The sequence below is a fragment of the Lissotriton vulgaris genome, chromosome 9 (assembly GCF_964263255.1).
Source record: "Lissotriton vulgaris chromosome 9, aLisVul1.2, whole genome shotgun sequence".
Lineage (NCBI taxonomy): Eukaryota > Metazoa > Chordata > Amphibia > Caudata > Salamandridae > Lissotriton > Lissotriton vulgaris.
The window spans coordinates 412,123,543-412,140,122 of NC_141697.1; the positions used below are offsets into that span (position 1 = coordinate 412,123,543).

The following is a 16,580-nucleotide window of genomic DNA, read 5'->3' on the forward strand; positions in this document are numbered from 1 at the left end:
TAAGGTAAGGAATCTATCACTAACTAATGTCTCTTACAGATATATCGTTACACAAGTAGTAACTTGTGCAACTTTGCTTCCACTAGAATTCATGCCCACACCCTCAGCTAGTAAAACAGTGTTGACGGTTATGCACGTCATTTCAATCTAAATAGATGCATCCTGCAAAACACAGAAGACTGTCCAGTAGAATGGTCTTGGTAAGATATTGCACTGTGACATACTTAAAGAAAACCTCATACTTAACATGATGACAGATCAGAAAATTCTAGCATTCGGAATAAGAATTTTCAATTCTATCAAGGACACTTAGGCAAGGTTATACTTCTCTTTCTATGCTTTATTTTTCAGCATTTAATCAAAAGTAAAACTTGAAACACTACATTTTTCATGAGTACCCACAGTATCTGGTACCAATCAGTCCACAGCCCTATAAAACTCCGGAAATGCAATCTTGTGTCCTTTGTGTGCCCAGATGTGGAAAATAGCTGTCCATCACTTTGGCATTGTAGGAAGCTGGCTCTTTATATGGTATATCAAAATTAGATATATTGTGCAAAGTGTACAGGGGTTTCCCTTATGGGTTTACAGGGGGATTGCCAGTGCTTGCCATGGTGATCCCAAGGTGCTCTGTTCTGGGTACTGGGGTCGAGTAGCCTAAAGCTTAAAGCCTAAAGCTTAACACTGAGGAGGGCAAGACATCTAAAAATACCCACAATGGGCACTGGGTACCTGGTTAGTAGGAATCCAGTGCACTTCAGTGAAAATTGCATCAAATAACAGGCAGAAAATGGGGGTGACCATGTCAAAAAGCTTAACACACCTACAATTTATTTAAAACGTTTTGCCTCTATGAGTGGAAGATAAAGACACTCCAATAAAATTCAGCTGCACCACATTTCCAGGTGCATTTCTGTACTCTGTGTATATTAGACCATAATAAAGCTATTTCTGTTTCAGATTTTTACGTCACATACCGGTTGTATATGTTGACTATCCTGGCCCTGCATCATTAACTCAGATCTATGGAACCTTCAACCGTGCAATGCTAAGGCTCATCCCTTCGCTTCGTACATATGCCGAACCTCTTACAGCTGCAATGGTTGAATTCTACACCATGTCTCAGGTATTATGTTTTCATACACACAGCACTATGCATATACAGTTGCTTGATTACTTAACACACAAGGCTCACGAATGCTAGACTTTGCCATATTTTATGAAGATGGAATTGAAATATTTTGGTGACATCTGGAACATACATTTGTTGTTAAAACATCTGATTCTTCATGTGTTAAACAAAAATGGACTTCACGTTAATGTTTGTCATTTTCAGGAAAGATTTACACAAGACACCCAGCCACATTACATCTATTCTCCTCGAGAGATGACAAGATGGGTGAGGGGTATATTTGAAGCTTTGAGACCTCTTGAAACCTTACCTGTGGAAGGCCTCATCAGAATTTGGGCACATGAAGCCCTTCGTCTTTTCCAGGACAGGTATGTGAACAGTTAACAAATGTATAATCAGCATCTGATGCATGTAAATCAAAATGGAGTATGTAGACTCTAATTATAAAATGTTACTTAAAATGTATTTATTACTCTTTTTGTGATAAGTTTTAGGATACTCCGATATCAAAATACTCTATATGCAGAAACACAGCCTGCGTATCACCACCTCACAGTGGTCTTTCCCAGTTGGAGGAGGTTTGCTGGGTTGTGTGTCTGCTTCCACCGAACTAAAGGCTTCCGGTCCACCCCTGCCATCCGGCCATGGTAGGCATTGAGATTCTGTTTCAAACGCCCCACCCTCTGGCTCTGCACCAAAAGCACAAGTAAAGCCTACCGTCTCGAACCGAGATACCACCTCTTTCGTTCCTAAATCTTTAGGTTCGAGGCATGTGGGCTGCTAAATTCATATCTTAGCATTAGATCGCCGCCTAGTGTTGGGTCCGGATGATCGCACGTTGTTGTCCTGGAAGAGTCTTCGAAGTATCCTGAGATAGGTGGCTCCTCCCCTGGACTACAGTGCGCATGGGCATCGGCTCCATCCCCAGATTGTTTTTTTCCGCCATTGGGTTCGGATGCGGTCTCGACGTCTCTCCGTCGGAACCGAGAAAACATAACTTTAAACGGCCAAAAGGCTGTGTGTTCTTTACGTCGGTATTGTTTGCGTGCGGTCTCGAGTTCTTCCGTCTCTCGGAGCCGGAATCAGCGGAGTTTTTCCACTCTTCGGACATCGAGGCCTTCTCATCGCGACTCGACACCGATTTTCCAACATGGAGCGGAGTCCGTTTAAGCTCTGTCCGCTCTTTGGGTCCAAATACCCACATATAGACGTGCACCCGGTCTGTAACAAATGCCTTTCGCCAGACCATGACGAAGGAAACTGCAGGGCCTGTGCGAGTTTCAGGTCAAAGAAGACTCTCACGATTCGGCGCGCGGTGCGCCTTGTGGCCAAACAAGCGGCCCCGGATCCGGAAAACATCTTCGACGACCAAGAAGAGGAGGACCGGAGCCATCATCTTCAAATCTCCCCGCCCGAGACGGAGGTCGAGGCAGATCCGGAAGACGACGACGGAGTCGTGGGTCAAGGCCTTGAATACGTCGACGAGGTAGGGGACGACGAAGAGGTTTATGGGGCCGTGGAAGATAGCTCAGAGGACGAGCTATGCCCCGAAGTTTACGGACATAAGGAGCGGGTCACGGGATCGCCTGTCGGCCTTACCCAAGACCCCGTAGCGCAAGCCACGGCCCCGCCTGCGGGCCCGGCCACGGACATACTTGCTGCGCAGAGGGTATCGAAACCGAAACTGAAAGCAACGGTATCGACTACACCTAAAATGGCCGACCCGAAACCGAAACCGAAACTTAAGGACTCAGGCGTCCCTAAGATGGCGATCGTAACAACAAAAACGAATAAGCCTGCAGCCTCATCGACTCCGTCGACCTCCGGTCCGCAGAAGTCGAAGAAATCTGGCGATTCCACAGGGTCGAAATCGGCGCCGGAGGAGAGATCCTCTAAAAAGGGTGGCACGCACAAGACAAGCGCGCCGGCGCCGGCAAAGCCCGCCAAAGCCAGCGACACAGCTCCGGCTCCGACTGGGACATCTGCGCATCGGTCCAAGGACTCGGGGTCGGCGGACGTGGCATCATCGTCCAACCCTCCAAAAGACCAACAGAACGTCGGATCCGAAGGCAAGGCCACCTCGTCGGTGCCAAAGGCCACTGTCACCGACGCATCTCTCATTGTTTCTTCACTACAAAGAATTAGGGAGAAGGCCTCTGCTTCGTCGGCGCCGGCGCCATCGCCGCAGAAGGCGACAGACGTCCCGGTCAAGCCCGCAAGTAAACTCCTCTTCCTTCTGCTGCCAAAAGTGGCGCCGAAGGCCTTTTCATCAAAATCGACGCCAAAGAAGTCGGAATCTTCTACGGCAGGGGCATTTTCAGGTCGAGTACTCGACTCAGAAGAGGATTCGGAGTGCTTCATAGACGCAGACACGGGCAAATTAACCCTTTACAAAAGGAAGATCACTTCACAGCCGGTGGAATCCTATGTCATCCCCCTGAAGAAGAAAAAGTTTCCACAGGACGCCTCAGGCCTCGTGGAACCTATCCAGCCCCCTCCAAGAAGGAGCCCAACACCGTCTCCAGACCACTCTGAAAGTGAGGGCTATGATGAAGATGACCAATACACTTTCCCGGTCAATGAACCAGATGCACAGCCGGATTCATATGATGACATTGGGGACCAAGGCACCCAAAATGTGGGACAAGACCCACAGGCTTTCAGTACACGTGCATCCCCAACAGAGGATTCTGCAGGTTTCCATGCACTCATTGAGAGGGCAGCTGCTAATCATGATGTGGACATGCATGCTGACCCAGTTGAAGAAGACTTTCTATTCGACACTTTTTCAGTTTCGGAGAGAACTGTAAAGACACTGCCTATGCTCAAAGGGGTCCTCAAGCATGCTGCGGACATCTTTAAAGAGCCTACCAGGGCGAGGATGGTCAACCCACGTATTGAAAAAAAGTACAGACCAGCGCCTGCAGACCCTGCATACATTCGGGGACAGTTGCCGCTTGACTCCCTTGTGGTCGCAAATGCCTGTAAAAGGGCCAACTCCCAAACAACGGGTGAAGCTCCTCCCCCGGATAAGGAGTCCAAAGTGCTTGAGGCAGGAGGCAAAAGAGTGGCTGCGCAAGCTGCCAATTTCTGGCGTATTGCAAATACACAGGCACTACTGGCACGTTATGATAGGTCACATTACGACACACTAGAGCAAATTGTGCAACACCTGCCTCCGCAGTTTCAAGAGGGCACCAAAATGTTTATACAGGAAGGACAACTGATCTCCAACGCGGCCATAAAGTGTGCACTTGATGCCGCGGACACAGCCGCTAGGGCCATTAACACCAGTGTCATGCTGAGACGACAGGCGTGGCTCCGCATATCGGGGTTTAAACCTGACATTCAAACAACCATACTTAATCAACCAGTCAATCCTGATAGACTGTTTGGTCCAGATGTTGACACCACCCTAGAAAAAATTAAAAAAGACACCGAAACTGCTAAATCTATGGGGGCCCTACAATCACAGCAGTTTCGTGGCAATAGTTTTCGTCGCTCAGGTGCCCGTGGAGTCACCAGAGGACAGATGGGTCAGCTGTCACAATTCCCTAGAGGTGGAGCACAATCCTCGTACCCCAAACAGAACAAGAGGGGCTACAGGGGAAACAGCAACAAAGGACGCGGCAGAGGGACCAACAATTCACGCTCCTCTGCCCCAAGCAACCAGTGACTCTCTGTCACTGCCCCCCGACCACTTAACACCTGTCGGGGGGAGACTACAGCAGTTCCTGCCCGTCTGGATCAACATCACCACAGACAGGTGGGTGCGACAACTTATCCAGTACGGTTATTGTCTAGAGTTAAAATCCACTCCACCCAACATTCCACCAAGGCAAAGACCTATGTCCGCAGAGCACTTGCACTTATTGCAGCAGGAAGTGGTGGTGATGCTGCAAAAAGGAGCAATCGAGCTCGTGCCAGTGGGGGAGGAAGGCACAGGGGTATATTCCCTGTACTTCCTCATTCCAAAGAAGGACGGATCTCTCAGACCAATTCTGGATCTCCGTCCCCTCAATCTGTATATACTGTCAGAGCATTTCCATATGCTTACACTGCAACAGATTCTTCCTATGTTAAACAAAGGAGACTTCTTAGCAACCTTAGACCTCAAGGATGCTTATTTCCACATTCCACTACACCCGTCCCACAAAAAGTACCTCAGGTTCACTATCCAAGGCACGCATTATCAGTTCAAAGTCCTACCCTTCGGAGTCACAACAGCCCCAAGGGTGTTTACCAAGTGCCTGGCGACAGTAGCAGCGCACCTCAGGAGGCAGAACATCCATGTCTACCCCTACCTCGACGACTGGCTCGTTCAAGCCAGGTCGGAACAACAGTGCGCCGCGGACATGTCGACTACCATTCACCTCCTTCACGACCTGGGTTTCTCGTTGAATTACCCAAAGTCACACCTTCAGCCGGCACATGTCTGGCAGTTTCTGGGTGCGACAATCAATACCCTGATGGCCAAGGCGCAACCAAACCAGGTCAGGATAGACAGCATGCAGTCTCTAATCCAGAAGTTCAGACCGAGACACTCACTTCCAGCAAGAGTGTTCATGCAGTTGATAGGCATGATGGCCTCCTGCATCTTCATAGTCCCTCACGCACGGCTGCATATGCGCCCGCTCCAGGAGTGCTTAGCAAATCAGTGGACACAGGCTCAGGGACAATTAACAGACCTAGTGTTGGTTACCAGTCGGGCATACAACTCTCTGCATTGGTGGACTCCACACAACCTTTGCAAGGGCCGACTGTTCCAGGAGCCAGTGCCACAGGTTATCCTGACAACGGACGCATCTCTCCAGGGATGGGGAGCTCATCTGCTCACTTACACGGTGCAGGGACTATGGACGATGCAGCAACAGAAGATGCACATCAACTATCTAGAACTGATGGCGATCTTCATGGCGCTCAAGTCCTTCATTGTACATCTGTGCAACAAAGTGGTGTTAATCCGGACGGACAACATGACCGCGATGTACTACATCCAAAAGCAGGGGGGCACCCACTCACCGCAGCTGTCTCACCTGGCTCAGAGCATGTGGAAGTGGGCCATTCAGAGGAACATCTTCCTCATGGCAGAACACCTCCCAGGGAAGGACAATCAGATGGCGGATCTGCTCAGCAGATACAGCCATCAAATGCACGAGTGGGAGATGCATCCATCAGTACTCCAGCCGTACTTCCAAAGGTGGGGTCGTCCAGACATAGACCTGTTCGCCACAAGGGAGAACGCAAAATGCCAAAGCTTCGCCGCCAGGTTCCCACACCCGCAGTCGCAGGGCAATGCGATATGGATGAACTGGTCAGGCAAATTTGCGTACGCTTTTCCCCCGACACCTCTGATACCACTGGTGGCGAGAAAACTAAGGCAACACTCGATGACACTCATCCTAGTTGCTCCAACGTGGGCGCGCCAGGCCTGGTACACCACGTTCCTCGAACTCTCAGTGGTACCGCATCAAAGACTGCGCCTCACGCCCAGACTTCTGACGCAGAACCATGGAGAAATTCAGCATCCAGATCCGCAACAGCTCAACCTAGCGATCTGGCTCCTGAAGTCTTAGAGTTTGGATACCTCAACCTACCTCCTGAATGCATGAACATCATCAAGGAGGCGAGGAAGCCGTCAACCAGAGCATGCTATGCCGCAAAATGGAAGCGTTTTGTCATTTACTGTGCAGACAATGGCATAAACCCGCTAGATGCATCTATCCCTAACATCATTTGCTATCTGTTACACCTTTATAAGTGCAAACTAGCGTTCACTTCTATTCGGATACATCTATCCGCCATCGCAGCTTACCTTCAAAACAGGCAGCATCTCTCGGTCTTCAGGGTGCCTGCCATTAAAGCGTTTCTTGAAGGTCTGAAACGAGTCATTCCCCCAAGAACACCGCCAGCTCCGGTGTGGAACCTCAATGTGGTCCTCACCAGACTGATGGGACCACCATTTGAGCCACTGCACTCGTGTGAACTGCAATTCCTAACGTGGAAAGTTGCTTTCCTAATTGCTATTACGTCACTAAGGCGTGTTAGCGAGCTACAAGCGCTCACAATCCAAGAGCCATTCATTCAGATTCATCCAAATAGGGTAGTGTTACGTACTAACCCCAAATTCCTTCCAAAGGTGGTGTCACATTTTCATCTCAACCAAACTATCGATTTGCCGGCATTCTTCCAGAACCCACAAACAGTGGCGGAAAGAATGCTCCATACGTTAGACGTACGGAGGGCATTGATGTACTACATAGACAGGACACAACACTTTAGGAAAACAAAACAACTTTTTGTTGCCTTCTCACCACAACACAAAGGCAACCCGATTTCCAAAGCAGGAATAGCCAGATGGATTGTTAAGTGCATTCAAATCTGTTATCAAAAAGCCAAGCGCACTTTAACAATACCCCCAAAGGCGCACTCCACACGCAAATTGGGGGCATCCATGGCTTTCCTAGGAAACATTCCTCTAGAGGACATTTGCAGAGCAGCCACGTGGATTACACCACATACCTTTACAAAACACTACTGTGTTGATGTACATTCCAAACAGCAAGCGGCTGTAGGACAGGCTGTTCTCAAGACACTTTTTCAGGTTTCTGCAGCTGGCACGGGCAACCGCCGCTGATGGAGGGACTGCTATGTATTCTATGCTAAGATATGAATTTAGCAGCCCACATGCCTCGAACTGAATATGCTACTTACCAGTATGCATCTGTTCTTGGCATGTAGGGCTGCTAACATTCATATCGCCCACCCTCCTCCCCGGTGCCTGTCGCAGCTGCAGATATACTATTGTATTCAATCATTAGCATGGACATCCTTTACACTTTTCACTCCATCCTCTGCCACAATGGCGAAAAACAATCTGGGGATGGAGCCGATGCCCATGCGCACTGTAGTCCAGGGGAGGAGCCACCTATCTCAGGATACTTCGAAGACTCTTCCAGGACAACAACGTGCGATCATCCGGACCCAACACTAGGCGGCGATCTAATGCTAAGATATGAATGTTAGCAGCCCTACATGCCAAGAACAGATGCATACTGGTAAGTAGCATATTCATTCTGAAGGACAGAAAAAATGGAAGGCTGCTTAGGCTCTAAAAATGTAGCCAGTGAAACCCAAACCTGCTCCTCCAGCACTTCCGTAGCCGATTTTTAAACAATGCAAGAGACTGGATCCAAAATAGAAAAAAATACATATTTATCCAGAGACTGGACGCATCATAACAAAACCTTCACTACCACCATCCTCCTAAAGGTAGACTTCTTTTCTAGAGGACACTGGATATAAAATTCATTTAAAGAAGAAAAAGGACATTGCTACTATTACCCTCCACCCTATTCATCATTCCCCTCCACCCTATTCATCATTCCCCTCCACCCTATTCATCATTCCCCTCCACCCTATTAATCATTTCCCTCCACCCTATTAATCATTTCCCTCCACCCTATTCATCATTTCCCTCCACCCTATTCATCATTCCTGTCCACCACCATCTTCACCTGTCCCCATAGTACCTTATTCCCCAGGAATCCCTTTAAACATCACACCTCAGAGTTCTCTTTACATAGAACCGGATGCAGATGGAGCAGATGACACTTATGAAGTGCCACCATACCCATGGCATTACTACAATATAGACCTTTCTTGACTCACAGATCCTGATCTTTATCTCGCAAAACCCTCCCCTCCAATGACAACACCTCATATCAGGAGCTAATAGCGAGGGCAGCTGTATACCACAGTCAACTTAAATAAAGAAGCCTTAGAGGAAGACTGTAGGAAGGTACATCCTGACTATGGTTGCCCCTAACTTTTTGCCCTGTGTTTTAGCTGGTTTTGGACACAGTCGACCTGGGACCCTGCCAATCAGGACCCCAGGCCTACTGCTCTCTCTTTAAAATGGATTCCATGTACCCTAGGTACATTTCCAATTGGTACTGGGCCACCCTATCAGACCCTGTAACTCAGGGCATGGGTGTACCCAGGGCTGCCAGGGGCTGCAGCATGTATTATGCCACCCCTGGCTGGCCTCCTAAATTTGACACAACTGGCTGCATGACAGCTGGGGCAAAGTCGTGTAATCACCCTTTGCTGTAGGTGTAGTATACCTATACCTAACCCTAAAATGGACACACAGATTCCTATCAGTCACTCCTATGGCAGGCCTTGACAATCCTGAAGGCAGAGTGCTTGGAATCATGTGAGATGGTGCTCTGGCATGAGCTGAGCCTGTCTGCAGCTTGCGGAACCAAGTCCTAATAGCTGTTCCATGATATCGCATACCATATACTCTTAAGTGCATTATAATCCTCGCGGTTAAATGCTAACTTTGGTATTGCTTTATCAAAACATGTCGAGTAAGGTGTCATACGAATTGGAATACTAACCCCTCGCCAATTCTGGCGACGGGGTTAGCATTCCACCCTTCTAGAGGGACACGACATGTATGTAACTGTGAACCCCGGTTAAAGTTAACTGAAGCCTCAGCTCCACAAAATGGATGCTGCCACCACAGACACGAGTCTGACCTCCTGCTGCTGGGAGTCCTTCCAGCGAGGGAGGCCTGGACAAAGGGTTTCCTGTCCGGGGCGGTGCTAGCACCGTCCCAGACATGGTTTTGTGTATCCTGGGTAGGCAGGGCTTTTCAGGAAGGTGACTGCTGAGTGGCACCCCGGTGCTCACTACGCATAGGCCAGTCAGAACCAGTTCCAGGGGCACACCAGCCCCTGGCCTGGGGAAGTCCGGCAGGGGAGAGGGGTGTAACCACCCCCCTCCTGGTCCCACCCATAGGCAGGACCTAGTCACCGGGTCAGCCCCCTTTTTTAGTATAAAGATAGGAGCGGGCCCCCTGTTCAAATTAGATCATCTTTGGAATCAAGATACCACTTTCTTCGAAAGGACTTCACGATTTCTTCTTCAAGATTCTCCCTTGTGGCTAAGGAGTAGTCACCCTGCATCCGCAGGCACCATCCTAAAGAACACTGCGGTCTGCTGCAAGTCCTTCATCACGAATCCGACGACCCAGCTCGACGAGACCCGGCTTCCCTGGCACCTCTGACCTCTACTCACCTCTACAGCCCAGCTGAGAACCGTGAGTGCGACGAGACCTCAAGGGACCGACGATCGCCAAGACTGCACGACATCTTTACTGCAAGCCCACCGTGTCCTCCACTGGTGAGTGCTTTGGGGTCCGAGAAGCCCCGACCCTGCGCAGCTCCAGCACCCAAGATCAGCCCCCCTGCATCTCCACGATCTGCGTGGGGCCCTTCTGCTGTTTGCTGTGCACCGCGTTGTTTGGCTACTAGCCGGCTGGCTTGTGGCCCTCTGAACGACGCCCAACGACTTCACGACTGCTGGTCTGGTTGCTCCAGGCTGGCCTTTGCTTCCTTCTTCAAGAGAGGCACCCCGGACCCTCCTGGTCCACTCCAGACGCCATTTTAGGTCCACCGCGTGGGCTTGAATTTGCCAAGGCTTTGTTGCCCAATCCTGGGTCCAGCGACGCCGACAGCTTCTATCTTCGTGGGACAGCTCGATCCTCCATCCTGGTCGCCGACAACGCCTCCTGGTCCGTGAGATCTTCGAGTCAAGCGTCACCCACTCACCTAGTCGAGGTGGCTACCATCCGGTGCCCTCCTGGTGCCCACTGACTACTGGCTAGTAGTCTCGAACTTGGTCCCCTCTGCTTTCAGGTGTCATCTATCTTCAAGATCCAGGCTTGGATCCGACTGAACTTTCTTCACTGGTCACCGGCCAGCATCTTTTCTTCCGGCTCCTGGTCCGTCTACGAGGATTCCCGACGTCTTTTCAGACCTATGCAGCTGCAGCCCCTGGGCTAGGTAACTTCGGCATTTCGGTGCCCCAGCATAGCCTCACTATCCAAGGGTCAGAATCTACTTTCGTTTTCTCCCTACCAGGTCGGGTTCGCCCGAGAACACTAACTTTCTAATTCCTAGCTACCATAGACTTTTGTCCCGCATCTCGCGTGAGAGTGCACACACTGCACCCGAGTCCCCTAGGCCTCCTAGACATAATCTAACGATTCCCTAGTCAAGTCCTAGCGATTCCAAAAGCTATTAGTACTGTACTTACCTGCTAGGAATTTCGCATTCCACTTCCAGAGTATATGGTTTTCCGTGCCCCTCGGGCATTTGTATATACTGTGCTAACTTAAGTATTTTTGTAAGAGTTTTGGTTTGTGCTTAGTACCCTGTCCTCATAAAGAGTACAGGGCTGTTGTGATCTTTAAATAAATAACTGTTTATTTTCATAACACTTGTGTGGTGTCCTTTCACTTGGTATTCAAGGGGTATATGTGTGGTAAACAGCTGGCTTAACGCGCCCTCTCGAGTCTTTAGCCTTAGACTGCTCGTATCCACGCTACTAGGATAGCTGGTCTATAAGGTTGACTTACAACCAATCATCAATAAGGGTTGCTGGACTGATACATAGTGTTCACTAGAATAGTGAGCACTGCATATCAGGCCACCTTCTCACATTGGTGAGCAGCGGTTGGGATTTGAGCTTGCTGTTGTTTTACCACACGTATCCTAAGAATATCTTGCTGAAAGATCACATAAGTACTGTTAGGTACATATAACTAAAGCTTAGAATACTCTGAGTTCTACTGAACCAGCTGTTGTAGCTCCTCAAGGCTTAGCACACCTTGGCTGCAACTCTAGCAAGGGACCAGTAGGTAACACATAGTGTAGGTAGGTGCATCACTTACACCACACTAGAAGCAGTATGTCGGTCACAGGAGGAAACACTGAGTCTCCCCTTGTGTCAGTTGACCCTCCACAGGTCATCCCTTCAAAATATACTGCTCTTAGCTTCCATGAGATGAGACAAGTGTGTACTCTCAGGAAACTAAAACAGGGGTCTAACCCCACCACTTCCTTTCTGATTGGTCTCTTAGAGGCTTATGATGCCAGTAGGGCTGGTAACCCAGACCCTTCTAATCCAGAAGGAAGTATGCCCTCCTTACAGGGTCCCTTTGATATCCATCCTCTCCATGAGGCAGATGATGCTGAGGAGGAGGATGAGTTGTCTGGGGATGAGGCAGATAAGGGACAGCTAGAAGTCAGTAGACTAAGCAGGTCCAACTTAAGCAGACATGAGCTTGGTACTGGGGGACTCCTGGGCCCACTCTCAGGTCAGCTTAACATTGGGAATGGACGAGTTAGGTCTCTATCAAGAGGCTCTAACAGATCCTTTCGAACCAATGGCTCTCTCAACTCTTCTCACAGAGGGATGTCTTCCCCTAAGAGGAGAGTGTATGAAGCAGAAGAAAAGGCAGTCAAACTGAGGATTGAAAGGGAAGAACTTGCCCTGGCCAAAGAGAGACTTGCCCTTGCTAGAGAGCAAGAATTATGTGGGCTAGTTCCCACTGGTGGCAGCAATAAACCTAGCAATAGGGAAAGGAGTTTTGATAAAAAACACCTGAATAAGATAGTGCCCCCCTTTAGGGAAGGGGATGACATCCACAAATGGATTACTGCTTTGGAGAGAGCCTGCACTGTGCAGGGTGTTCCCCAAAGTCAGTGGGCAGCTATCTTGTGGCTCTCCTTTGATGGTAAAGGTAGAGATAAGCTCCTCACCACAAGGGTGGAGGATGCTAACAATTACCAAGTCTTGAAGAATGTACTGGTTGATGGGTTTGGTTTAACCACTGAACAATACAGGATGCTGTTCAGAGACACCCAGAAAACTCAGTCTCAAGATTGGACTGACTTTGTTGATTGTGCCACTAAGGCTTTTGAAGGCTGGCTACTGGGTAGTAAGGTTACTGATTTTAAAGGATTGTATAATCTGATTATGAGGGAGCAAATCTTAAATAATTGTCAGAACCAGCTATTACATCAGCACCTGGTAGACTCTGAGTTGACCTCTCCACAGGAATTGGGTAAGAGGGCAGACAAATGGGTCAGAACCAGGGTTAGGCCTAAAAACCAGGGTGGTGACCAGAAAAAGGAATCAACCAAGCCTCAAGAGAAGGGTGGGGATAAATCCACAGAGAAGACTTCCCAAGGGCCCCAAAACTCCAACAAGGGTGGTGGGTCCCAGAACACTCCTTCAGAACAGAAGAAACCTTATTGCCATACCTGTAAACAGGTGGGCCATTACAAAAGTGATGCCAAGTGCCCTAAAAATAGCAATAAGGAAAACATACCCCCAAGTAACACTCCCAGACCTCCTGTTACCACTAGTGGTAATCCCCCAGGTGGTGGGAGTGCCCCCAAGAATGTGGTGGGCATTACTTTGGGCAATCAGGAGGACTATGGCCTAGCCAGGTTCCCTGACCACACTCTTGTCTGCGAGACTGGCATGGGGTTTGCCAACTTCACTACTGGACCCCACATTTTGGGAAAGTATAGACAAGAAGTTTTAGTGAATGGTCAGAAAGTTGAGGCATTCAGAGACACAGGGGCCAGCCTCACCATGGTGAGTGACCATCTGGTCCCCTCTGCTCAACTGACCCCTGGTTTTACTTATCAGGTGACAGACATTCATGGAGTGAAGAGAAGGCATCCCATGGCAGTAGTCAAGCTCAGTTGGGGTAATGTCACAGGGCCCATGAGAGTGGCAGTGACAGATAACCTACCTGTAGATTGCTTACTGGGGAATGACCTGGAACTCTCAGCATGGGCTGAGGTGGAACAAGAAACTCATTCCAGAATGATAGGCCTATCCAGACAGGTTAGTGGGGCAGTAATAGCTACAGCCCCAGTCCAAGCACCAGTCCTCCCTGAAAAGGTTGGAAGGGCAGTGGTAGCCACTGCCCAGGCTCAGACAGACTTTCCAGAACAGGATAGGAGGGCTGTGACAGTCACAGCCCAAACACAAACTGAGTGCCCTCCTGAAAAGGTTGGCAAGGTTGAAATGGTCTCAGCCTCTACTCAGACAGATAGTGAGGTTGTGAAGCCTGAAACAATGGATCACTCCACTCAAACAGAGAGCATTGAGGAGGAAGAAGAGTCTTCCCCCTCCCAGACACTAGGTGAGAGCCAGCCTCCTCAGGGAACTGACTCTACCCCTGTTGAAGGAACTGCCCCAGAGGTAGTCAGGCCTAGCCTGGCAGAGCCCCTGATGGCAGTGGACCCTTCCCAGGTGGGACCCAGTCTGGAGCAGGTAACCTGCACCTCTCTACCCTGCCTCAGTCAGCCCAGGGCTGAAGAGACCAGGGAGGCCAGTGGTGGACCCCAAAGGGCCCCCTGCCCAAAAGAACCCCTTAATCCGCAGATTAGGATCACTGAAGCTGGTAAACCTAGCCAAGTGAAAATAGAGCAGACTCCTGAGGGATCCCCCTTAAAAGTAGTTAGGGAACTCCCACAGCTGGACACTGTTGGGCACAGCCAAACATGGGGCCTAAAAACCCCAGACCTGACCTGTCCCTCCAGTAAGCCAAACAGAGGGACTCAGCCTCCAGCTTTAGGTAGCCAGAGGCTGACCCTGAGAGCTCAGTGCATCTCAGCTAAAGAAAGAAAGGCACATATGATGGATGGTGATTGGAGGAAGTTGAGCCCAAAGGTAGAGGAGCCTCACTTCAGTACTCCATCCCAGCATCAGCCTTCTTCTTTCCCAAGACACACCAGAGACAGAGATTCCCTATGGTGGAGACCCTCAGATACCCTTAGGGTGAGGGGTTGCCTAGTGGACCATGACACAGGGGGAAACCAAGCCAGAGCTGGTCCTTCCTTATATGGCCACTTAGGTAATAGAGGCTTACCTGGACAAGGATAGCCTTATCTCCTTTCGTTTGGGGGGGGGTTGTGTAGGAAGGTACATCCTGACTATGGTTGCCCCCAACTTTTTGCCCTGTGTTTTAGCTGGTTTTGGACACAGTCGACCTGGGACCCTGCCAATCAGGACCCCAGGCCTACTGCTCTCTCTTTAAAATGGATTCCATGTACCCTAGGTACATTTCCAATTGGTACTGGGCCACCCTATCAGACCCTGTAACTCAGGGCATGGGTGTACCCAGGGCTGCCAGGGGCTGCAGCATGTATTATGCCACCCCTGGCTGGCCTCCTAAATTTGACACAACTGGCTGCATGACAGCTGGGGCAAAGTCGTGTAATCACCCTTTGCTGTAGGTGTAGTATACCTATACCTAACCCTAAAATGGACACACAGATTCCTATCAGTCACTCCTATGGCAGGCCTTGACAATCCTGAAGGCAGAGTGCTTGGAATCATGTGAGATGGTGCTCTGGCATGAGCTGAGCCTGTCTGCAGCTTGCGGAACCAAGTCCTAATAGCTGTTCCATGATATCGCATACCATATACTCTTAAGTGCATTATAATCCTCGCGGTTAAATGCTAACTTTGGTATTGCTTTATCAAAACATGTCGAGTAAGGTGTCATACGAATTGGAATACTAACCCCTCGCCAATTCTGGCGACGGGGTTAGCATTCCACCCTTCTAGAGGGACACGACATGTATGTAACTGTGAACCCCGGTTAAAGTTAACTGAAGCCTCAGCTCCACAAAATGGATGCTGCCACCACAGACACGAGTCTGACCTCCTGCTGCTGGGAGTCCTTCCAGCGAGGGAGGCCTGGACAAAGGGTTTCCTGTCCGGGGCGGTGCTAGCACCGTCCCAGACATGGTTTTGTGTATCCTGGGTAGGCAGGGCTTTTCAGGAAGGTGACTGCTGAGTGGCACCCCGGTGCTCACTACGCATAGGCCAGTCAGAACCAGTTCCAGGGGCACACCAGCCCCTGGCCTGGGGAAGTCCGGCAGGGGAGAGGGGTGTAACCACCCCCCTCCTGGTCCCACCCATAGGCAGGACCTAGTCACCGGGTCAGCCCCCTTTTTTAGTATAAAGATAGGAGCGGGCCCCCTGTTCAAATTAGATCATCTTTGGAATCAAGATACCACTTTCTTCGAAAGGACTTCACGATTTCTTCTTCAAGATTCTCCCTTGTGGCTAAGGAGTAGTCACCCTGCATCCGCAGGCACCATCCTAAAGAACACTGCGGTCTGCTGCAAGTCCTTCATCACGAATCCGACGACCCAGCTCGACGAGACCCGGCTTCCCTGGCACCTCTGACCTCTACTCACCTCTACAGCCCAGCTGAGAACCGTGAGTGCGACGAGACCTCAAGGGACCGACGATCGCCAAGACTGCACGACATCTTTACTGCAAGCCCACCGTGTCCTCCACTGGTGAGTGCTTTGGGGTCCGAGAAGCCCCGACCCTGCGCAGCTCCAGCACCCAAGATCAGCCCCCCTGCATCTCCACGATCTGCGTGGGGCCCTTCTGCTGTTTGCTGTGCACCGCGTTGTTTGGCTACTAGCCGGCTGGCTTGTGGCCCTCTGAACGACGCCCAACGACTTCACGACTGCTGGTCTGGTTGCTCCAGGCTGGCCTTTGCTTCCTTCTTCAAGAGAGGCACCCCGGACCCTCCTGGTCCACTCCAGACGCC

At 50.1% G+C, this 16,580-nt stretch overlaps 1 protein-coding gene across 1 annotated transcript in view; it reads left to right on the forward strand.

The window, feature by feature from the left end:
* The window catches only part of DYNC1H1 (dynein cytoplasmic 1 heavy chain 1), a 1,654,074-nt gene that overhangs the window by 520,929 nt on the left and 1,116,565 nt on the right, over positions 1 to 16,580 (forward strand). Inside the window, exons 41-42 of the mRNA XM_086937823.1 lie at positions 961 to 1,126; positions 1,337 to 1,500. Coding sequence (XP_086793949.1) covers positions 961 to 1,126; positions 1,337 to 1,500 — 330 coding nt within the window. The remainder of the gene's footprint in view (positions 1 to 960; positions 1,127 to 1,336; positions 1,501 to 16,580) is intronic.